Here is a 23,924-nt window from a genome sequence, read left to right on the forward strand (position 1 = left end):
CTTCCATGGAGAAGCGTCCTGCTCTTATTCCAGACAGCACCAGTGAGAACCGCTATACTGAGAAACACGGAAAGGTTGAGGGTTGTAATTTTTCTTCGTGGCTAATTAGCTTCTTTTCTTGTTAGTCACTTATGTCTATAGTTTTCAAAATACAGTTTGAACAGAGAAAAATCTGCATTCCTACTGAGTTAATTCTATAATAGCAACTATACTGTACCTCAGGTACATTTTTCTTAAATTCCCGGCGGAGTTCAATTAAATGTTTATGAGAATGTTCACTCTCCTCCTGCCGTGCAGACAGCTCGGAAGCGACGGAATTAAGCTCCTTCTGGAACAATAAAAAAAAAAAAAAGAAAAAAAAAAAAAGAGAGAGAGGGAGAGAGAAAAGAAAAAGATTTTTTTCCTCCTTTTCCTTTTTAATCATCGTACAAAACAGCATTCCAAACAAGTTTCCTTAACTTACAAAAAAGCTGAGAAAAGATAGGATATTGACTCCTGGCACAAATGAATAATTTACGAAACTGGGGATGCAACCGAAAAAAATCCAGGACAGCTTTTTTTGCTTGTCAGAAGTCAGGCCAGATCAATAATCTCCCATAAAGTTGGGTGGAGTTGTTTTTTTTCATTTCTCCCCTACGCCTCTGCCCCACCTCTTAAATTTCCAAGGGAGTGATGGCATAAGCTTGTCAGTAACTGTAGAAAACATCTCCAAACGGTGTCAAAATAGTAAAGTGCGGCATATTGTATGGGCATATTATAGTGTAAGAAAGTGCTGTCGACAGCTTTCATATATCAGAGGTGGGAACTGTTCCAACTATGACTTACACTTAAGGGTTCATAAATACGCCTTTTAAGATATAGATGGCTTTTTAATTTCTGTAGATTTTGGAAAAATGAAGGTGCCAATAAGAAGCAAGATGACCTTTTGTGTATCCTGCAGTAAATTATCTAAGGTTCACTTCAAGTATAAGAAATATTTCACTGAAGACGCCTGGATTCAGAAGAAAAGGATTGGAAGCAGCCTTGCCTGCTTATGTGCAATGAAGGTTTCAGACCAGGTTTTTACAGGATGAACCAAGGAGGGAAAAAAAGAGAGTGAGAGATGGAAGTGGGGGACGCTCCAGCTCACACATGACACAATGTCTGCTGGTTGTACATGTATATTTGATCACCCCTCTCGCAGCTTTCTTCACTTTAACAGTGGCGGTTTCACGAGGGGAGAATAATTCACCATGAGTTGTCATGGATTTCATTTGCATAATTCAAGAAATGCTCTGTTTATGTGGTCTGCTGCTTTCTTGCACCATCCCGAGATGGGCTTTTTTCTGGACGATAACTAGAGGAGCATTTCTGTATATATCACCTGATTATATCTGCAGCAATCAAGCCCCATAATTTCCTAAATCCGGTGATGCAATAAATTTCTGCAATCAGATTTATTAAAAACACACAAGCAGATGCAAGAGTGTATTTCTAGGGTGAACTCTTTAATCTAACATATGTATGATGAGGCCCGGCACCGTGTTGAAAGACCCCATTTGTCATTGCTAATACGCATTCATCTTGCACACACAATGAAACACTTTTACTATTAGATAATGAAATAAAAGTACTATTAACCCGCTGCAAATCCTTTTCCCTCTAAGAGACGAAATGCATGGTAATCGTCTTATATCATGTCTGAGAGTCGGTAAATCTGCTCAATAGCAGTTCACTGTAGCACCATAAACCTCGCACCCATCAAAGGCTGGAGCGCATACCCCAAACCCAGGATAAGTGTCTCTGCCTATGGAGCCTTTGGGAGAATCGGGGAAGGAATTTCTATTTCTGGAGAAATGTCTAACCTCTTTGGAGAATCATTAAGACTAGAAGGGAGGAAAATCGAGGCAAGAAAGTAGCCATTAAAATAGAGGGGCAAGAGACTTGGAAGTGTGGTGCTCTCCAAGGTGCTGATATCAATTCTATGCCACAGCACCGGGTACACCAACTCCAAGGTGCAGGGCTTCCAGTCCAAACGTTCCATTGAATTTTTGAGCCAGGTAAGGAACAAGGTGTCATGGGAGAGAAGAGAGAGAAACAGAAACAATTTCTGACAGTCTACCAAGGTGACAGAGAAAATAAGGAGACTTCTGGTTTATCATCATTTAAAAATAATTGTAGTTTCCAATAAAGAAACCACAATTGACCATGACCAAAATATCGAGTGACTAGGGAGAGATCTGTGTTAGCAGCAACGGGACTGACCAAAGGCAGACAAAAACCAACTATGTGGTGCAGCCAGGTGGACAGACCCTCGCTTGGCAGGAGAGAAGTAACTGGAGTGTCATGGTCAATTTGAGTTGTGGCAGAGTGCTCACAGTTTTTCTTAGTTTTTCTCGTCCATCTTGAAGATAAAGAGGTGATTTTTACATGGCTACAGGACAAACAGAACTGGGACTTGGGTTAACATCACACGGTTTTGAATGATCATATATCTGACACAATGTTCTTATCTCTGGGATACTGCCTCTCCCAGCATCCCAGCAATCTGGTGGGGGCTGAACTTTGACTCCTTATTTAAAACATCAAACTCAAGTTCCAAAAGGAAATCTCAGAGCAGGTTAAGTCCAACTGTCCGACGTGCTGAACCAGACAACGACGCCGTGCGACTGCACTGGCTCCCTCCACCCTAACCTCCCAGGTTGCTGGTGGGTACAAATCTGTCTGCTGCATCCACACTGTAGACAGAGCAGAGGTGAGACCAGATGGGGAACATCAGCAGGCTTCCAACCCCAGCCCCACAGAAGCCCAGCTCTTGGGGTCTTTCCTGTTCATCCCTAGAGGAGCAGACGATGGACATCATGACTGATGTCCATGTTCTTCTTACCTTTGCCTTACATCTATGCTCATCCTTCAACTCTGAATTCTTGCCACATTTCTATGGTTAGTACACTAACAACACCAACAACAATAATAGTAACTAATCATAACTACCATTTATTGGGTGCTTATATGTACCAGGCACCATGCTAAGCTCCTTATATACATCATCTCATGTGACGAGCACATTAATATGTTTGTAAGGTTAATTCAAGCAGGGACTAAGAAACAAATTACAGTCCTAATAATTCAGCTGTGAATTATCTCCTTGGTGGATTATAAAGGCAAAATTGTAATGCCCTACTCTTCACAGGGTTTCTGCTCCACTTCCCCACTAGCTGGGGGATGTTCAGGGAGCTTGTTTTAAATGTTATAAATGTGTAAAGCATCAAGCACAGTACTAAGTGTTCAAGAAATGTTGGCTGATACTAATTTAGATAAGCTGAGAGCTCAAAGGACACCCCACTAGATCAGTGATTCTAAGAGTTCTGGATTTCACAGGTAAGTAAAAATCTCACACCCCCGCCCCCCAGTAAAAGGATGACAGAGTACTGACAAGTTTTACTCTATCAGGCAAAGACATTAAAAACCACTCCCTCCCACCCTAAAAGATAGGCTATTTGAACATTAACAGAGCAAGACAGCCAACGACAGAATTGACATGTCTTTTAAAATAAACACATTTAAAATAAAAAAGCTCACAGCACTGTATTTATTTTGAAGGAATATAAAAAACTCTCATAAACATAAACCAGCACCAGTCTGAGGCTGAGTTTTAGAAATAAGTGTCTGAACCCCCATGCACATACACAGCTAGCAGGGCCTCTTTGATGATCAAGCAGAACTTGGGATCCTCTCCCACCTGGCCCCCAGCCCCCAGCCCTAGGGGAGCCACGATTAACACAGCCCCAGACTTTGGGCCAGGCCCAGGCAGGGAGAAGACTCATCTGATTAACTGGCCATCAGCAGCAGACAGACAGCCCGGAGCCCGGCGCAGACCATTCAAATAATGATCATCATAAACAGCCCATTTGCAACTAAAAAAGAAATAATTTTAATGAGTTTGAAGCAGATGATAGATGCAGCTGAGGCTCGGGCCAGTGTGCAGAGAGAAAGGAAGCTGGGACTGAGCTGCACCCAGGACTAGGACCAGCAGGAAGAGGCTGGGGAAGGGAAGAAGGGCTCTTCTGATGGGACCTACAGCCCCACTGCTTGCCCACGGCAAATGCCCACTGCCCGGGGAGTGGCCCTAGCTCTGAGAGTGTCTGCCATCAGATTGCTGGGCACCTTTGGAACTTCCAAGGCACTCACAGTCCCAGAACATATGAGCCAGAAGGAACTTTCAAGGTTGTCCAGTCCATCACTGTCCGAACTTCAACCAGTCATACTACCCCTCTGCATGCATTTTGCCATATTGATATTCCACATGAATTACTATTTCCATGATATTTATCTTCAAACTGACTCTTCTTTCTTTTTGTATAATTTTAAGTTCAATTTTAAGCTCAAACTTTTACACCCTTATAACCATTGCCCAGGTGGATACACAGAATATTCACACTCCTAGCACCTTGGAAGGTTCCCTTGTGCCCTCTCCTAGTTAGTACCCCCTTCAAGGTAACTATCATTCTGACCCTAGCATCTAGATACAATTTGCCTGTTCTTGATGTTTACATAACAACTCCTTCTCTTTTTAACCTAAATAAGTACATTTGAAAAGGAAATTCTTTTTATCACTAGAGGACACTATGCCATAAACAGAAGGTAGTCTTTAAAATAAAAGTACAATGAAAACAAAGCATTGCTGTTTGTCTTTGTTATAAAAGGAGACAGGCAAGTGCTGGAGAGGTGTTAAAGGTAGAGACTTTCTTCTTGCTCCAATGAGAAGGAATGAATGACCACTGAGAAGGGATAACTGTTCCTCCTGACACAGGTCAATCCCTTCTAATGTCAGGTCTACTTACAGTCATCTCACATCCTAACAGTGGGGGTATGTCCCACACTTTAGCTAACAATAACTGAATCTGAGTCTCCCATTTTAGAGATGAGGAAACTAAGGCAAAAACAGCTTAGGCTACCTGCCCAAGCCACACAGCTGATTAAGAGGCTGGATTTCCTCAGAGGGAAGGTAGCTCTTGGGTGGGGACGGAAAACTGTTGGTTTTCTATGGGGAGAGCAAGTTGAACATTCTCAGTTCAACTGTGTTTCCTCAACCAGGAAGGACTGGGAATCGTACAAGAATAGTTAGTTTTGAAAGAAATTTAACACATGATCTTGACCTGAAGTGTCAATGATGTACAAAACTTTGAGCTAGCTGCTATGTTCTTACAGGGGAAATACACATCTGAATTGTGCATATGCATGTCAATTCCCCCAGCATGTGCTCACACTCTTCTCAGCTCCAAAGACACCCTCACACTCAGACACGTCCCCCTAATACCAACTCTGAGAAGAGACCTGAAAACGATGCAGTGACTGCTGGGGATTAGGGGCTAAGGAAGCAAGGACCTCAGGTGTTCCCATATTTTGAAGGGGTTGCATGAAAGGAAAGAAACTCTTCCTCAACTTGTCCCTCCTCTGCTCAAAACCCACCTGTGGCTCTCCACTGCTCTAGGACAATCGCCATACTTCCTATCTAGGTGTCACTGGGCCCCTGCGAGTCCTTCCCATCTTCCCATCTCTTTGTTTCCTTCCCAACCAACCTTCCTGCCTTGCAGGAATCCAAAGGCAACAGGGTCTCCCGACTCCATGGCTCAACAGACTTCATTCCTTCAGCTCAGATGATCTCATTCTGTCTATGCAGCTGATCTTACTCATCCTTTGTGCCTCGGGTTAAATGTCCCCTCTTCCAGTTAGGATTCCTGAACCCTCCCCTCCAAGTCTGGGCATCTCCTTTGTGCCCCTGTTATACCTTTCTGATATTTGCCACCAGATGTTGTCTTTTCAAAGGCCTAGAACTTTTTCGCCAAATGAAACCTTACACAGACATTCCTTATAGAAAACAATAGCTCATGGCTAACATTTATGCCATATGCACACACACACACACACACACACACATATATATGCTAGTATTTATGGAATGTGCTAAGCACTTTATGTATATTATCTTCTGTAAGGATATATGGATGAAGTGGCAGTTGAGATTCCAGGCCAGGTCTGGAAAACAAGGATGACCAGTGATTATGACTTTCAATACAGTCACCAACTCCCCCCAACACAAACCTGGAAGTCTGCTTTCTCTTTACTGCAGGGAGATGCAACTAGAGATGTTGTACATTCAACCATCCATCTACCCATCCACCCGTCCATCCATCCATCCATGATCTCCAGTGTGCTAGGCATTAGATAAGGGAAATCAGATACAGTCTATATCCTCCAAGAGCTCAGAAACCAAATAAGACAAGTTAGGGCATAAATAATTCTGGTAAAAGGGACAAAGGCCATCACATTAAGACAACACCTCCAGAGCAGACTTGGAGAAGAGTGAAACCCTAACATATGCCCTGAATTGCCTTTGCATGGGTAGGGAAACTGATGGGGCAAGGGAGAGATAAGAGTTTTACCTACTTCTACTAATTAAATCACTGTGTGGTTCCCAACTTGGGCAGGGGTTGCCAGTACCTAGTAAGTTACCCAGGCTGGAAGCCCTTTATCCAACATCCATCCAATCACCCAACTAACCATCCATTTATCCACTCATCCATCCATCCATTTATCTAACAGATCATCTATCTTCCAACTGATCATCCATTCATCTATTCATCCAACTGATCATCCAACATCCATCTATCCAATCACTCACACTCAACCAGTCATCAATCCATCATCCATCCATCCATCCATCTAATCATTGAACCACCCATCCCCATCTAATCATCCATCCAACTAACTACTGAGCCCCAAATCTGTGCTAGTTACAGTGTTAGGTACTGGTATACAGAAACTAACCAACATAGCCCCTGTCCTTGAGGAGTTCACAGTGCAGTGGAGGAGACACACAGGTCAATTCCAACACTGTGTGCCTAAGTACAACATGAAAAGTATGAATAAAGTATGATGGGAACACAGAGAGCAAGGTGACTTGCTGTGACTGGGGTAAAGAGTCACCAAGGTGGGAATGTTTGACCTGGGGTCAGGGGATGAGCTGGTTAAGAAAGTTAAGCATCCCACACGGAGGAAATGGGATTATTGTGACAGCCCCCTAACTGGCCTCTCTGTTCCTGCCTTTAGTTTTCTTCTTAACATGTATCACTATCAAACACACTATATATTTTATTTACTAGAATGAAAACTCCATGATAGCAAGACAGAGATTTTGGTCCTTTCCTCCTTATGCTCAGTGCCTAGAACAGATCCTGTTACATAGTAGGCACTTTAGAAATGTTTGTTGGTCAAATAAATGAATGCATAAATGCTATGTGTCAGAAACCCTGAAAGAGCCTCATTTGTCTGGGGAACAATGACCATGTTCAGGGATCACAGACCTGTGTCAAAATTCTGGCTCTGACCCCTCACTAGCAGTGTGACCTTGGACAAGATACTCAACCTTAGTTTCTGTGTCTGTAAAATGGGGATAAAAATTTGTGCCTAAAGTGTTATTGAGTAAACCCTTGAGAACCAGATTGTAAGCAGGTAAAGTGCTTGGCACAGTGTCTAGGATCTTCATTGCTCATATTCCCTCCAATGGAATGTCAGTCCCTCATGGGTGGGGACTGTGCCTGTCTTGCTCGCAGCTGTAGCCACAGGTTCTAGCTAAATGCCAGATGCATAAAGGCACTCAAAAAACACTTGTGAATGAATGACCGTTAGTAGATATAAGCATGAGGAGTCCTTTGTGGCAGGAGCAAGATGGGGCCCTCTTGCTGTTTGGGGGGGCCAAACAACCCATTCTGTATCTCAGGTCCATGGAGCCATTCAGGGCTTTGCCATCAGAGTCCCAGGCAGACACCGAGGAGGAGGGTTTCTGGGGATGCAGTGGACCATGATGGGAGTGTCGCCTTCAGAGTGGCCTCAGAGGCTGGCTCTAGGAGGGGGCCGGGAGATGACCTGGGACAAAGGGCACATGCTGGCCTGCCATGAGCAAGGAGACAAGACGGATGGCTCTGCAGCCCGCTGAGATGGATAACTGAGCCTTGGCCGAGAGACAGACCAGGTTACCAGAGCCATCCAACACTCCCGGCACCATATGTAAATTTCAGGTGCCAAGATGTAGGGCAAATTATCCGAGGGCCCCGGCAAGGGGCGGTGCCTATGAGAAACAGTTCTCAGCCAAGCTGGCTTTACTGAATTCCATCATCTGGGCTGGGGTGATAGTTCACACTTGGGTCACAGAGCCCGTTGAGAGGACTGTATCCAAACCGTGAGGCCTGGGTGTGTGGGCGAGGCTGCCAACAACTTCTTAGCAGACGCCCAGTGCAGTGGTAACAATAATATAATAACTGTCCCATAGAGGGCTTACTAGGTCCATGTTAACTGGCATACAAAAGTTCATTTTATTTTCCCAACAGTGTTTGGCATGCAGTGGATTCTCTAGAAACATCTGCTGAGGGAGCAAATGAATGGTCCTATGATGCAGGTGCCATTTTACACAGGGTACCTGCAGAGAAACAAAGCCACTTGCCAAGGTCACACTTTCTTCTGCATTCTTTCCTCCGGATGCTCATGGGGCTACCTTTCCCTTACCTGTTTGTCCCAGACAAGGACTCATGTGGCCTGAAGATCAGGAGCGTGGCTGGGCCTTATCAGTCTGTCTGTCCATCTGTTTGTCCATCTGTCCATCCATCATCCATCCATCCATCCATCCATCCATCCATCCAGTCACTCACTCATTTACTCAGCTATAATTTAAGTGCCTACGATGTTGCCCAGAACGAGTCAGACCCAAGTCCTGCCCTCACAAAGTGTTTGGTCATGGAGGGCACATAGGCAATTAAAATTGTGGTCCACGAGGCCTTCCTAGCAGCTCCCAAAGTTCTGGCTTCCAGAAAATCCAGCGGCAATTTGCTTTTAGCTGGAGGCAGGCCAAGAGCCCACATTCGGCAGGCAGAGCGGGTTCGAGTCCAGACGTTCTTACTTACTGGCTCTGTGAGTCTGGGCAGACCCTTGACCTCTCTGCATCTAGGAGTTACTGCTGTAACATGAAGTCATGGCATGCCTTCTCTCTTAGGGGTGCAGGCAGGATGAGAGGCCCGTGGCTGGCAGGGGGTCCAGGGTGCAGGAGGTGCTTGGGTGCTCAGGGGCCAGGGCTGGTGCTTGAGGTGGGACCACTGCCAGCCCTGAGCCCTGAGAGGGCAGCAACCTTCCCTGCCCTGGTACTAGGCTGAGGCCCAGAGTTGCAGTGGGGCCATTTCTCTCATCAGCAAATACTGTCAGCTTGATCCAACCATTTCTCATCCTCTCTACTGCTGCCACCTGGGTGACCATAGGAGCCTCCTCACTGGTCTCCCCACTGCTGCCCTCACCCTCCTACAGTCCCTTCCTCACCCGACAGCCACCGGGATACTGTTAAACCCAAGTCACATCCTGTCCCTCCTCTACTCAAAACCCTTCCACACCTCCCACCTGACTCTGCATCAAGGCCAAAGTGCTCACCTCGATGTCAAGGTCCCGCGTGACTTATTTCTGTCCTCACATGCTTCTACTCCCTCCTCACTCACTCTCCTCCAGCCACACAGGATCTTTGCTGGTCCTTGAACACATCAAGGACATTCCTACCACAGGGCCTTTGTACTGGCTGTTCCCTCTGCCTGAAATGCTGGGTTTTTGTTTTTGTTTTTGTTTCTGTTTTTATTCCACATGGGTCTTCTCCTTTCCTCCTCCAGGTCTCAGCTCTTACACCGCCTTCTCACGAAAGCCTGTCCTACCATCCTATTTAAAACAGCAAGCACCTCCTCCCTACCTCACCCATGCTTCTCTCTCTGCTTATTTCTCTAAACGGCACTTGTCATCAACACATTTATGTGGTTACTGCTCTATTTATTTATTGTTCATTTCCACTAGCCACCCTCCTTGAAGGACATGGGCTTTGTTTGTTTGGGCCACTGCTGTATCCCTGATGCTTGGTACATAGTAGGTGCTCAACACTTGTTGGTTGAATGAATGTATGACTAAAGGAACAAATGAAAGATGTGCTGGCCAATCCCGGCACCAAACGTCCCCCCGCCTCACACTTGCACCCCGCCTCCAAGGCCCCCCCTGCCCCCCGCCAAGCATCAGCCAGGAAAACAAGCCAGTTCCTGCTGCAGACGGGACCTGGAGGTGGTTGTCCTTGAGAGAGGATGCCAATCAAACACCTAATTATCTCGCCACGAACCCGGGAGCCACATCTGATCGCTTCCTCCTGCCCTTGATTGCTGCTTTATATTCCGGAGTTCTCAGATGTAAAACCTTGGGGCACCAGGAAAATAGAGTAGCCCCGCCCCCACTCTGGTGGGTGTCAGGTGAGGGGCCAGGGACCCCATGTACCCCCTCTTAGGGCTAATACATCTGGTCCAGCTGCATGAGCTGGCTGGGCAGCTCCTCTCTGTGCTCTTCCCTCTCCTCTGTTAAAAAAGGGGGAGGGGGTCACATCAAGAAATCACTCGTTCACTCATTTCAGTGTTTATTGAGCACCTACTTTGTGCCAGGCACTTGCTAGGGGCCACAGTGGTGGTTACTCATCATATCACACGAGCTAAGGGCTTGCTACATGGTGTCAACTTTTCATGCCTTGGCTCAGCTCCTCTCCTAACCCCTTCTGCAGATGAGGAAATTAAGTCTCAGAGAGATGATATCACTCACCCAAGATAACAGTCGGGCAAAAGCAGAGCTGGGCCTTGAATCCTGATCCCCTCTTCTCCAAACCATGGCACCAACGCTGAAGTCTGTGCCATTTTAACATCTTTTTCAAATTCATTTCTCTGAGTAGCCTCTTTTTTAAGGTGGGGGAGGAGACTGGGTGTTGCAAGAAGCTCTGTGGAAACCTCAGAAAGCTGTGGAAAAATTTACTGGTGTACAGGGCTAAGGCACACAATCCAGGTGGGGAAGGAAGCTCCTGGTGGTGTTAGGTGGGGGTCTAGGAGCCTCGTGGACCTCAGTGGTGGGAGACAACGGTCACACAAGTGCTCATGCGGTGTCCTGGGGAAAGCGCACAGGGAGAGAGCTGCAGCTAACAAAAGAATATGGGCACCGGGCACCTGGGGGAAGGCATCGGAGGAGGAAGGACCCATGGGCAAGGGCGAGGAGGGTGGAAAACCCGGGCTGTGCTGGGGAGTGGCTGACCACCTAGATGTGTATTAGGGACTCATGGGGATTGGGGTTGGAAAGCCATGAGGCCAAGGCAAGAAGGAACTGGGAGCCACAGAGGACTGTTGAGCAGAAGAGGGGCACTTGCTTCAGGCAGCTCTGGGAAGCCTCACAGGCAGGAAGGTGAGGGCAACAGGAAGAAGAGAGAGGTGATGGATTTTAGGGGCCCAATGGGAAGGAATTAATGCCATTTGGCAACTGGGAGGATCAGCCAGAGGAGGCTGAGGGCAAGATGGAGAGAGGAGGCCCTCAAATGAGGGGCAGCTGGGCACACTAAGGAGGGCTTCACACCAGGAGTCCTTGGGCCCTCCATCGCTTGTCCCCTAATTTGCTGTTGACTTTGGCAAGTGACAGACCTCCCACTGCCCACTGTTTTATTGGTTAAATGAGGCCCAGGATGTCTGAGGGGGTACTGAGAGGACCTAAAGAAATTTGTAGATACAATTTCTCCCTAAACAAATGGGAGGAATTAGTGTTTAATAAGTGCTCTGGGGAGTCTAGTTTGTAAGTATGAAGACAATATTTTTTAAAGAAAAATATTTTGTACGGGTGACAAGGAGGAAAAGGGAGCCAGAGTTCAAACTAAATGCCCCCCATTTCTGCTGTTGTTCCTAACCTGCAGGGGTACTCCTTTAAAACCAGTCCTAATTTGGCTGCGACTCACATGCCGCGACTGTTCTTTTTAGGGTTAGAAGACATTTGCTTGAGTGACGCCATCTCCAGGAGGGAGTCCCAGATTGAATGGGGGTTGCCCAGGCAGGGTCACCTGAGGGTCCCTATGAGCCTCCTACTAATCAGACAACCCCATGACTGAGTCCTTTGTCCCAGTGTGTCCCCAACACCTTGATAAAAAGTCTAATTGGCTGCTTCCCATCCAGGGTGCGGGTCTTATTTCACATCAAGCTGCATAAGGTCCATGATATACAATTCTTCCACTTCCAGTGAAAGGGAGGGAAGGGAGGAGGGAGAGGAAGAGGAAAGACTACATTTTACTTTTGAATCAACATCTCTTTTTATCTACCTATATTTTATTAAAATGTTTATCATCCACATAATGTGAAATTCTCATGGAGCCAACTTTAATTACCTGAAACTGCACCCAGGACCCCCGACTGCCTTCTTGGCACAGTAAATAAAGTGATGGGCAGGAATGCTACATGGCCAGGCACTGACCCAACCAGGAAAGTTCAGGGACAAGACACTAATCCTTTCTGCAAAAGGGGGACTTCCCTGGTGGTCAAGTGGTTGAGAATCCACCTGCCAATGCAGGGGACATGGGTTCGAGTCCTGATCCAGGAAGATCCCATGTGCCGCGCAGCAACTAAGCCTGTGTGCCACAACTACTGAGCCTGCGCTCTAGAGCCCACGAGCCACAACTACTGAGCCCGTGTACCACAACTACTGAAGCCCGCGCCTAGAGCCTGTGCTCTGCAACAAGAGAAGCCACCGCACTGAGAAGCCCGTGCACTGCACCGAAGACCCAAGGCAGCCAAAAATTAAAAAATAAATTATAAAAAAAAATTTTTAAGAAGGGGATGTCCTTTCCTCTCCCCCAAACCACAAAAGGCCATGTCCCAAAACAACACAGATGAGACCTTTCTCTCCAAATGCTCTCTCCCCAGACCCAGGGAGACTTTCATCTCTGTATTTGGAGGCATTAACAGAACTTCCCCCTATCTACAGACACACAGACAGTCTGTACAGAATTGAATTTTTACTGTACTTATTGACTAAGAGAAAACTTGAGAATGACAGACTGGCCTATCCTAGACCAGGGACTTTCTTTCTCCAGGGCCTAAAGAGGCCCAGGACAGAGGATACTCATATTCCCAGCATTGGGCCTAGATGAAGACTTAGGAATGCGGGCTGGGTTCGAATCCTGATCCTGCCACTCTCTAGCTGGGAGATCCTAATGCCTGAGCCTCAATTTCCTGATCTGCAAAATGGGTATGATGCTTGTGAGCATCATCTCAGCTAGGGATGGGGGTTGGACACCAAGCTGAGCTACCTAGAAGTACCGAGGAACACTGCAGATCACTGGGATGGTAGCAGCTCTGCAGCCGTGGGTTCAAATCTTCCCTGTTACGCTTGCTAGCTCTGATCTGGCCACGTCACTGCACTTCTCTGGGCCTCAGTTTCCCCACCTGTAGCATGAGGATAATAATAATACTAAATGAATCTCAGGCACGTCTCACTCTTCAATATCTCTAACTGTCCAGAAATAATAACCGCCCCTGCCGCCGCCTTCGTCCAAGCTGCCATCGTCCCTCGCCTGGACTATTTCCGGGGCCTCTTTCCTTGCCTCCCAGCTCCCGCCCTTACCTGCTACAGTCCAATTTCCAGGCAGCTGCTGGAGTGTGCTGTTTAAAACGTGAATCAGCTCTTGCCTCTCCCTGGCTTGAAACTCTTCCATGATTTATTTGCCATGGGCTTAGAGTGGAACCCAGACTCCCCCGCACCGGGGTCTACAGGGTGTGGCCACCACTCAAGGTTCCAGTTTTAGGTGGGCTGACATGTTTCCTCAGCTCAATGCACTCCAGCCCCTCCGACGGCTTCTATCCTCCAGCACGGCAGCATCTCTCCCGGCCCTCAGGGCACTTGCCTGGGCAGCTCCCTTTACCTGTGATCCCTTCCCATCCCCCTAACTCCGGCACCTCCTCAGTGGGGTCCTCCCTGCCCTCATCCCAAACTCTAAAGTGATCCATCCCCTCCTTGCTCCTTTTTCACAGAGCGTTCACCAGCATTTGCAAAGACAAACTAAAACTAAAAGCTCCAGGAGGGCAGGACTTGTGTCTCTTTTGTTCTCTGTATTTCCAGCACCTGGGCCTATGCCTGGTGTAGAGGGAAGCTTAATAGACACTTTTTGAATGAGTATTCGCTTCACTGAGTTTCTTTGCACATCAAATGAATATAATGAATATGAAGAGACTTTGATAGCCAGAAATGCTTCGCACAAATAAAACAAAAATAACAATTCCTTAAGAATGGAAATATCTTACTTTGGGGCTTAGAGGAAGGAAAGAGTGAGAATAAGGAGGAAAGAGAAGAGAAAAGCAAGAGTGGGAGAAAATTCAGGATTAATGAGGTGGAACTAGCGTGTTCCCCCCACCCCCAAAGGCCGTTTGGGGTGTTCTCCCACCACCCCTGGGAGGGTGCACTGACGCCTGACATGTTAGCACGTCCTGATATTTTAGGGCCTGGGAGAATTACTTGGATGAAAATTCATTCACATTTTAAAGCTGTATTTTCACTGTGCAAACCGCAGCAGTGGGGTCCCTTCAGGCAGATCGGATCAGGGCAGGTGGTGGGAGGTGGGTCGACCTGGCTGACCCAGCCGGTGCTCATCCATTCCACACCCACCTCCGGAGACTGCAGACCAGCCCATGCTGCAGCACGTTCCTGTCGAGATGAAGCACTTGTTCAAGGACGGGGAAGCCATCTCTGCCCTCACACAAAACAGGTCACTGCTGACATTGAACCTGATGTTATTTTCAAACCGCACTTTCTAAAGGAGTGTGTCTGTTGTTCTTTACAGGAAACCTCATGTTGCTTACATCCTGCTCATCAACATGCCGATGGCATTCACTGCTTCATTCATTCATCAAACATGCATTTGAGAGCCTACTCTGTGCCAGGCACTGTTCCAGTCGCTGAAGATCCAGCAGTGGCTGCAGTAGACAAGGTCACTGCCCGTGTGGTACTGACAGTCTAGCACCTTATCTTTCACGGACGAAGGTGTGGAGTCAGGGTTTTTACATGGCATTTATACAGCCCTGGGGACTGGACAGAATAACAACAACAATAAAGATAACAATAAAGGAAGGAGATACTTTTTTGCCCATACTAAGAGGCAGACACCATGCTAGGGGATTTACGATCATTCTTCTCTGAGCCTTACAAGAGTCCTTCAAGAGTCATGTAACTACTCCATTTTTTTGGTTGAGGAAACAGGCTCAGAGAGGACAGGTCACCTGTCCTAGATCACAGACATAGTAAGTGACAGGGCTGGGATTTGAACCTGGGCACTCCTGGCTCCAGAGCCCATCCATGCTCTTCTCCTGACCCTATAGTATACCTTGACCTAAATCCACAGCACAACTTCTGGTGCTTCCCTCTTGGTCCTGAGACACTATGTACTATCTAGGTGCAATATTCCAGGACACATGCAGCCCCGAAGCCCTAGCTTATCCCAGCCAGGTATGAATAAAAGAGTTGAACTCTGATCAATCCTTGGAAAGGTTCATTGAGGACCTAGAACATACTGAGCAGTGATCTTGAACTTCCAAGTACTGCACTGTCCAATATGGTACCCACTTGCCTTGTGAGGTTCTTTAAATTTAGTACCTCTAACTGAATTTAAATGAAATACAATTACAAATTCAGTTCCTCAGTCTCACAAGCCATATTTCAAGTGCTCAATAGCCGCAGGTGCTAGGGGCTACCATATTGGACAGTTCAGATATACATCATTTACATTATCATAGAAAGTTCTATTGGACAGCACTAACTTTAGAACATCTAAGATGTGCGGTTTTGTCTCATGAGTCCCATGCCCCCACCTGCCATTCATCTCTTCAAGCTCCAACGGCTCCCAGAATTCCCAGTCCAAACCCTGATTGAAACTCAGGACCAAAAATGCATACTCAAATCTCCAGAAGACACGACTAAATGCTGGTGAGGATGTGGAGCAGTTGGAATGCCCATACACTGCTGGTGGGAATGTAAAGTGGTACAGTCACTTTGGAAGACAGTTTGGCAGTTTCTTAAAAAGTTAAACATAAGTTTGCTTTACAACCCAGCAATTCCACTCCTCTACCCAAGAGACTTGAAAGTGTGTGTTCACACAAAGACTTGTACATGCATGTTCAGAGCAGCACTATTCACAATAGCCAGAAAGAGGAAACAATCTATATGTCCGTCAACTGGTGAATGGATAAGCAAAATGTGGTCCATCTATACAATGGAATATTATTTACCAAAAAAAAAGAGCAAAATACTCATACCTGTTACAACATGGATGAGCCTTAGAAACATAATACTAAATGAAAGAAGTCAACACAAAAGACCACATACTGTATGATCCCATTTATATGAAATGACCAGAAAAGGCAAATCTATAGATATAGAAAGTAGATTCATGAAGTCCTGGGGCTAGGAGTGCGATCAGGAAGATCTTTTTAGGGCGATGGAAATGCTCTAAATTTGGACTGTGGTGATAATTGCACAGCTCCATAAATACTAAAAATCACTGTTGGGCTTCCCTGGTGGCGCAGTGGTTGAGAATCTGCCTGCCAATGCAGGGGACACGGGTTCGAGCCCTGGTCTGGGAAGATCCCACATGCCACGGAGCAACTAGGCCCGTGAGCCACAATTACTGAGCCTGCGCGTCTGGAGCCTGTGCTCCGCAACAAGAGAGGCCGCGATAGTGAAAGGCCCACGCACCGCGATGAAGAGTGGCCCCTGCTTGCCACAACTAGAGAAAGCCCTTGCACAGAAACGAAGACCCAACACAGCCATAAATAAATAAATAAATAAAACAAATACTTTTAAATAAATAAATAAAAATCACTGTTGGGTACATGTATAATAGGTAAATTCTATTGTACATAAATTATACCTCAATAAAGCTGCTTTAAAAAAAGTGAAAAGAAATCAGGAGGTGGGGAAAGCTACGTTCAGCTGCCTTGTAAAATCATAAAGCTCATGCTAACTTTCCTTTCAGAGCCCTCTTCATCTTTGCATTGGACCATCATGCCAATAAGGAACATTTATGGACAAGTCACTGGGTATCAGGCTCTGTGATCAGCATTTTACCTGAAGTGGTTATGAGTATCCCCATATTACAAATGGCAAACCTGAGGGCTCAGAGAAGGTACTTGCCTGGCGTAAGGATACAGCGTGGTGAACCCAGGGTTCCAACCTGGGTCTGTCCGTCCTGCCTCTCACAGTCCACAGGACGCTGCATCCAATTCGCCCAGTGATGCTGGAGGGAGCTCAGAAGAACAGACTCCAAGCTGTGCCCCTGAAACCTCAAGCTGGTGGCTGGTGCCCGTTCCTTGTGCCACCTGACACTCCGTTGGCTGGGACTCATGGTCAGTTTTATTTGATTTCTATTCTAAAGCACTGTTTTGTGTGTTTCTTTTTTTTCCCCTAGGGGTTTATAAACTCTGTCTTTTCTGTATCAGGTTGAAACTTAGAATACAGGTTGTCAGCCAACATGCCAGGCATTTTTCTAAAAATAACCCAAATTGGTTAAGCCATTTTTAAGCAGTGGAACAGTCAGGGGAGGGAAAAAAAGTTGTTGGGCAGGAGGAGGGAGGAATTTTAAAGGTGGTCTCAGATGCTTTTTTTGAACAGCTTTAAACTAAAGGTCTTGTCTGATTGAGATGGACGTGGACCAGTAACCGCAGCTACAGACCATGGGACAGAATGTGGTTTCCTCTGGTGCCTCAGGCCTCAGATTGGCTGCTCAGGGTGGGCATTTCCCTGTGTGTGGGTCACCAGAACATCTCATGTAGAGGGATGAAGAGGAAAGGACAGAAGGGGTGAGGGGAGAGGGGGAACAGTAGAGAACAGGACTTTCTTTAGGAATTGGGGGGACATGGGAAGGGGGGACCCAAAGGGCAGACACACCAAGGGTGGAGTTTGCTGTGCTCTCTGTAGCAGGACCACTAGGTGTTGAGGGTCTTCTCAAAATGGACCTGCCCCATTAAGTCAAACTCACCTGAATGCACGTTCATTCAATGTGCTTCAAGCACCTACATCAGGGAAGAGGCTGACCTGTTCCCAGCAGACTTCACAGGGCTTACAGGTGCGGGCCAGGGTGATATCAAGAAATGAAGGGCTGGGGGCATAACAAATGGGAAACAAGTGTCCCAGAGAAAGGGGGCAGCTATACTCAGCTCTGGCTGATTGGTGCCACAGAGGATTGTGGGCTCAGTGGGTCGGAGGGTTTGATTCTACAGAAAAGCCCAAATCCAGATTTTTAATTTGAAAATCTCCTGATTTTTAATTGTTGGCAACAAATTCAGAAAAAAATTTAACAACACAGTCTGTGCCAAACAAAACAGATTTACTGGGGGATTTGGACCCTGGCCTGCCAGTTTGCAAACTCCAGTCTAGCCTGTTAATTACCAGGGATGAAGAGAATAATAATAACAACGATGGCTTACATCTACAGTGCACTTAATGACGTGCCTGGCCCCGTGCTAAAACAACACTGTGAGGCGGGTGCTGTTATTATTTCCTTTTTACAGAGGAGTACATCGAGGTACAGAGAGGTTAAGTCATTTGCCCAAGGTCACACAGCTGCGGTGGCAGGGCTGGATTCCAGCCAGGAGTCTGGCTCCAGAGCCTCACAATTTCCTCGTGGTTAAAGCAAGCTGGGTGGCCAATGGTATGACATGTCCATGACATCCTGTGGAATCTGAGACCCCTGGAGAAGAGGGGTCCTTAACATTCCAGTTCATTACCCCCACCTCTTACAAACCTGTCCCCAGAGAGGTTGGGGAGGCTGACAGCAGCCTCCAGAATGTAGGTTTCTGCTCACTGGTCACTCCATCCTGGGACTGCCCCAGCCAAGCTGGTCCTAGAAGGTCTTCAGGAGGATGTGTGCTGCTTCCCAGATGGGTGCCACCCGCCTGTGCCCGCTGCCCACTGGAGTCAGCTCTCCCAGCCCCCAGAACCTAAGGAGAGGGGCAGAGCTGACTGCCCTCTAGCCAGCATGAGGTCCCCAGGCCTGGCTGGCTCGCTGCCCCCCACACCTCCAGTTCCTTCCTCCCAGGATCCCAAACAAGGAGCCTGTTCACAGCAGAGTGCTCATTACCATTTGCATCCCGCCTTTACCCAGCAGATGTGCGCTGTTACAATAGCAAGAGAGAAAATAGAAAGAAATCTTGGAATTTGTTCTCCAAAGATATTCAAATTAGTTAATCAAGGGGCTTCTTATTGCTTCTCCTCTCCCCCCTCAACAGCTATCCATGAAGATAATTGATCAGCTGCTAATAACTGATTACACTTCACAAGTGTTTTCTTATGCCCATTACCAGAGTGTTTAAAGACATTTTGTAAAGTTCTAATTATTTCAAATTGTTCCACTGTAGAAAACACCTTGGAGCAGTCAGTTGTTGGCTATGCCTGGGATGCTTGTGCTGGGTCAAAGGGTACTTGGAGGCAATGGTCAGGGTCCTGGGTAATCCCATACCCACCTCTCTCCTGGACTCCTGCATCTCTCTTCCCTCCCTCTAATCCCTTCTCCACCCAGCCACTAGGATGCTGTACTCCAACCACCATCCCTTAACGGTAAGCCAAGTCCAAACTCCTTAGCACACACCTCCTTCATTTATTCACTCATTCATTTTGTCATTTAACACAGCAGTTCTCCAACTTTTGTTGTCTCAGGACCCTTGTATACATTTAAAAATGACTGAGGCCCTCAAAGAGCTTTGTCTACATAGGTTATAGCAATCGATATTTACCGTGATCAAAATTAAAACTGAGAAATTTTTAAAGCACAAGCATATACAGGCACACACTCCATTAGCTGTCAGAATGATGACATCATCACACATCCTGTAGCTTCTGGAAAATTCCACCGTGTGTTCTCTCACAAGGCACGTGTTTGATTAAAAGCTGGGGTGCTGGGCTGTGGAGGTGCTGTGAGTGCAGGAGTGAAGCAGATGGAGAATTAATTCAGGCTCCCACAGAGATGCACATGGACACAGGCAGCTCGCCTCCCTCTCTACTGCCTCCACTCCGCCAGGCTGCGGGCCTGGGATCAACCACCCTCAGAGGTGTGTCTTTGTGAAGATACAAGGGATCTGTGGATCTGCTAATAATGCCAGGCAGCTCTCTGGATGTCCAAGAAAGACGAACTAATCTAGTGGTCAAAAACATCAGAGGGGGAAAGATGTCAAAGGAATGTCAGGGTTAAGTGGACGCCCTGGCTTGAGCAGTTGGGGTCGTGGGGAGGGGCAGTGGTGGAGGAATGTCCACCATGAACATGGGGAGACCCCTGACCTAGGAAGCTCAGTGACAAGAGTGTGAATGTGTAAATGAACAAGAAGCTCAAGGGACGATCCTTCCTGTGACACTCTAAGTTGACTATGACGGGCCAAGTGGGAATCTCTGTCTTTATCCCCTGCATTTCTAAGCGATAACTGTTGAATTAAAAAGAACAGGTGACAGAACACTCTATGACATAAATCACAGCAAGATCCTTTTTGACCCACCTCCTAGAGAAATGGAAATAAAAACAAAAATAAACAAATGGGACCTAATGAAACTTAAAAGCTTTTGCACAGCAAAGGAAACCATAAACAAGACCAAAAGACAACCCTCAGAATAGGAGAAAATATTTGCAAATGAAGCAACTGACAAAGGATTAATCTCCAAAATTTACAAGCAGCTCATGTAGCTCAATAACAAAAAAACAAACAACCCAATCCAAAAATGGGCAGAAGACCTAAATAGACATTTCTCCAAAGAAGATATACAGATTGCCAACAAACACATGAAAGAATGCTCAACATCACTAATCATTAGAGAAATGCAAATCAAAACTACCATGAGATATCATCTCACACTGGTCAGAATGGCCATCATCAAAAAATCTAGAAACAATAAATGCTGGAGAGGGTGTGGAGAAAAGGGAACACTCTTGCACTGTTGGTGGGAATGTAAATTGATACAGCCACTATGGAGAACAGTATGGAGGTTCCTTACAAAACTAAAAATAGAACTACCATATGACCCAGCAATCCCACTACTGGGCATATACCCTAAGAAAACCATAATTCAAAAAGAGTCATGTACCACAATGTTCATTGCAGCTCTATTTACAATAGCCAGGACATGGAAGCAACCTAAGTGTCCATCAACAGATGAATGGATAAAGAAGATGTGGCACATATATACAATGGAATATTACTCAGCCATAAAAAGAAACGAAATGGAGGTATTTGTAGTGAGGTGGATGGACCTAGAGTCTGTCATACAGAGTGAAGTAAGTCAGAAAGAGAAAAACAAATACCGTATGCTAACACATATATATGGAATCTAAGAAAAAAAAAAGTCATGAAGAACCTAGGGGTAAGACGGGAATAAAGACACAGACCTACTAGAGAATGGACTTGAGGATATGGGGAGGGGGAAGGGTAAGCGGTGACAAAGTGAGAGAGTGGCATGGACATATATACACTACCAAATGTAAAATAGATAGCTAGTGGGAAGCAACCGCATAGCACAGGGAGATCAGCTCGGTGCTTTGTGACCACCTAGAGGGGTGGGATAGGGAGGGTGGGAGGGAGGGAGATGCAAGAGGGAAGAGATATGGAAACATATGTATATGTATAACTGATTCACTTTGATATAAAGCAGAAACTAACACACCATTGTAAAGCAATTATACTCCAATAAAGATGTTAAAAAAAAAAAAGAAAAGAAAGTACATTCCCATGGGGAAAAAACGGCCCCCCCCAAAAAACAGGTGAAATAAGAGTGAATAGGCTAAGCTACAGAGTGGGAGAAGCTTTGTGCAATTTACCTCATAAAGGATTGTGTCCAGAATCCAGAACTCCTAAAACCTCATTGAGAAAAGGAGAAATGACCTAACAGAAAAATGGGCAAGAGACTTGAACCAGCCCCTCCCCAAAGAGGAGATCCTAATACCAACGAGCACATGAGAAGATGCTCAACCTCACTGTCATAAGGGAAAGGCAAATTTAAACTAGGAGATACTTCTACATACCCACCAGAATGGCTGAAATGAAAGACAGTACCAAGTGTCGGCAAGGATGTGGGGCACCGGACCTCTCATAGACTACTGGTGGGGTGTCAACTGATATCTGGGAAAACTACTTGGCAGTGTCTACTAAAGTTAAACATACACTGCCCTATGACCAGCAATTTGACTCCTGGGCACCTACCCCAGAGAAATATGTTCACCAAAATAGAGCCTCACTATTCAAAGCATGGTCACAGACCAGCAGCATTGGCTTCACCTGAGAACTTGAAACAGATGCAAAAACTCAGGACCCCCCACCCCTTCTGCTGCCCCCGTCCCGTCAGACCTACTGAACTGGGGGTCTGTACTGTAACAAGATCTTGAGGTGATTCATGAGTACCTTAAAGTTTGAGAAGAACTGGTCTGCAGTGTTCATAGAAGCACTATTCATAACAGCTCCAAACTGGAAACTACCCAAATGCCCATTAACAGTAGAAAGGATAAACATGCAATATATTCACCCAATGGAATACTACATTACAGCCAGGAGCATGAATAAACTTCAACAGCAAACAATATTGATAAATCTTATAAAAGTAATGTTGAGCAAAAGAAGCCAGATGCAGCAGAGTACACACTGTATGATCCCCCATTTATACAAGGTACGAAAACAGACAAAACAAACCCATGCAAATCAGAAGTCAGGAGAGTGGTTGCATCTGGAGGGCAATGGAAGCCGTACAAGAGATGCTTCTGGGTGGCTGGGGATGTTCTGTTTCTTGATCTCAGTGCCGGTTCTATGGGTATGTTCAGTTGTGGCGAGTCATGGAGCTGCACCCTTACAATCTGTGCACTTGTCTGAATGGATGTTCGGCGGGGGAGGGAGGGAGAGGGAGAGGCAGGAGGAGGGAGGATCGGCTATTTTCCTTCCATCCAAAATACTCTTGAATCTGCCCATGTCTTGCCATTTCTGCTGCCACCAAGCCCCCATCACTGCTTGCTTGGACTGCTGCAGTAGTCAGTCATGGGTCTTCCTCTGTCCCTCCTTCCCTATGATCAGTTCTGCCACAGCACCCGGGGGTGCTTTCACAAACATGAATCAGATCCCATTATTCCCACACTGAAAACTCTGCAGTGACTTCCCACTGCTCTGGAGGCTGGGGTCTCAGATTCTGCCCAGGGCCGGTGTGATCTGGCCCTGCCCACCTCTCTGCCCTCACGTCTCTTGCTCTCTGTGTTCCAGCCACTCTGCCTTTCACTGGCCAAGCATTAGACTACCTCAGGTCCTTTGCATCTGCTGTTCCCCTTGCCTGGACCTCTCTTCCTCTAGGTTTTCCAATCACTGCTCCTTCAGGCTTTCCCTGACCATCAGGCCTAAATGGGACCTTGTTCTTATTCTCGCTTGGTCCCTGCTGGCTTCCTTCACGGCACTCTTGATATGCCTCTGTTTGCTTGTGTCTTGCCATCCCCTCTGCTCAACACTGATGGCAGGGTCCATACCTGTCCTGGCCTTCGCCTGTGGCAGCACCTGGCATACACCGTGCCTGTCTCCTTGGGCAGAAGGAAAAGAGCTGGCCTTCCCTCCCACTGCTTCTCCTCCCCATATTCCACAGTCCTCTTCTTCCTCCACCACTTCTCACCCACTCTTTATTTTTGACGTTGTGGATACTTTGTGTTAGTAACCTATTTAGTGAGGTAGAATATCCATTAAGAAATATGTACACAGTAGGTGCTCAATAAATACTTGAAGGAATAAGGGAAGAGAGGGGCTCAAGCACTCAAAGACATATTTACCAAGCATTCCCAGGCACCTCTTGATGTTCAGTTGTCATTGATTTTAATGGCTGTGCCACAGTCTGACTGGCCCACCTAAGGTTTTGAAAATATGTCCTTGAGGGACATAGGAAAATGCGACCAATGCCAAGTTTAAAAATACTCAGTGAAAATACTAGATCAATAGCTTTCAGGTTGTGGGGTGACTGGCAGCTGTGCCCACCCAGTGCTGTTGGACCTATGCCCCTCAGCCAACCTGAGCCAGGGGCAGCTTTGCCCTGGG

At 46.5% G+C, this 23,924-nt stretch overlaps 1 protein-coding gene across 7 annotated transcripts in view; it reads right to left on the reverse strand.

Moving 5' to 3' along the window:
* CUX2 (cut like homeobox 2) overlaps positions 1-23,924 on the reverse strand; it is a 267,749-nt gene that overhangs the window by 109,620 nt on the left and 134,205 nt on the right. For 4 of the 7 annotated variants that reach the window (XM_082416718.1, XM_082416722.1, XM_082416724.1 and 1 more), the window contains exon 2: positions 218-328. The exons of 1 other annotated variant lie outside the window; for it this stretch is intronic. In XM_082416718.1, coding sequence (XP_082272844.1) covers positions 218-328 — 111 coding nt within the window. Of the gene's footprint in view, positions 1-217; positions 10,628-23,924 lie in introns of those variants that run through there. 2 more of the 7 variants (XM_082416720.1, XM_082416717.1) reach the window with 1 other exon arrangement.

Source organism: Balaenoptera physalus (assembly GCF_965194825.1).
Source record: "Balaenoptera physalus genome assembly, chromosome: 12".
Classification (NCBI taxonomy): Eukaryota; Metazoa; Chordata; class Mammalia; order Artiodactyla; family Balaenopteridae; genus Balaenoptera; species Balaenoptera physalus.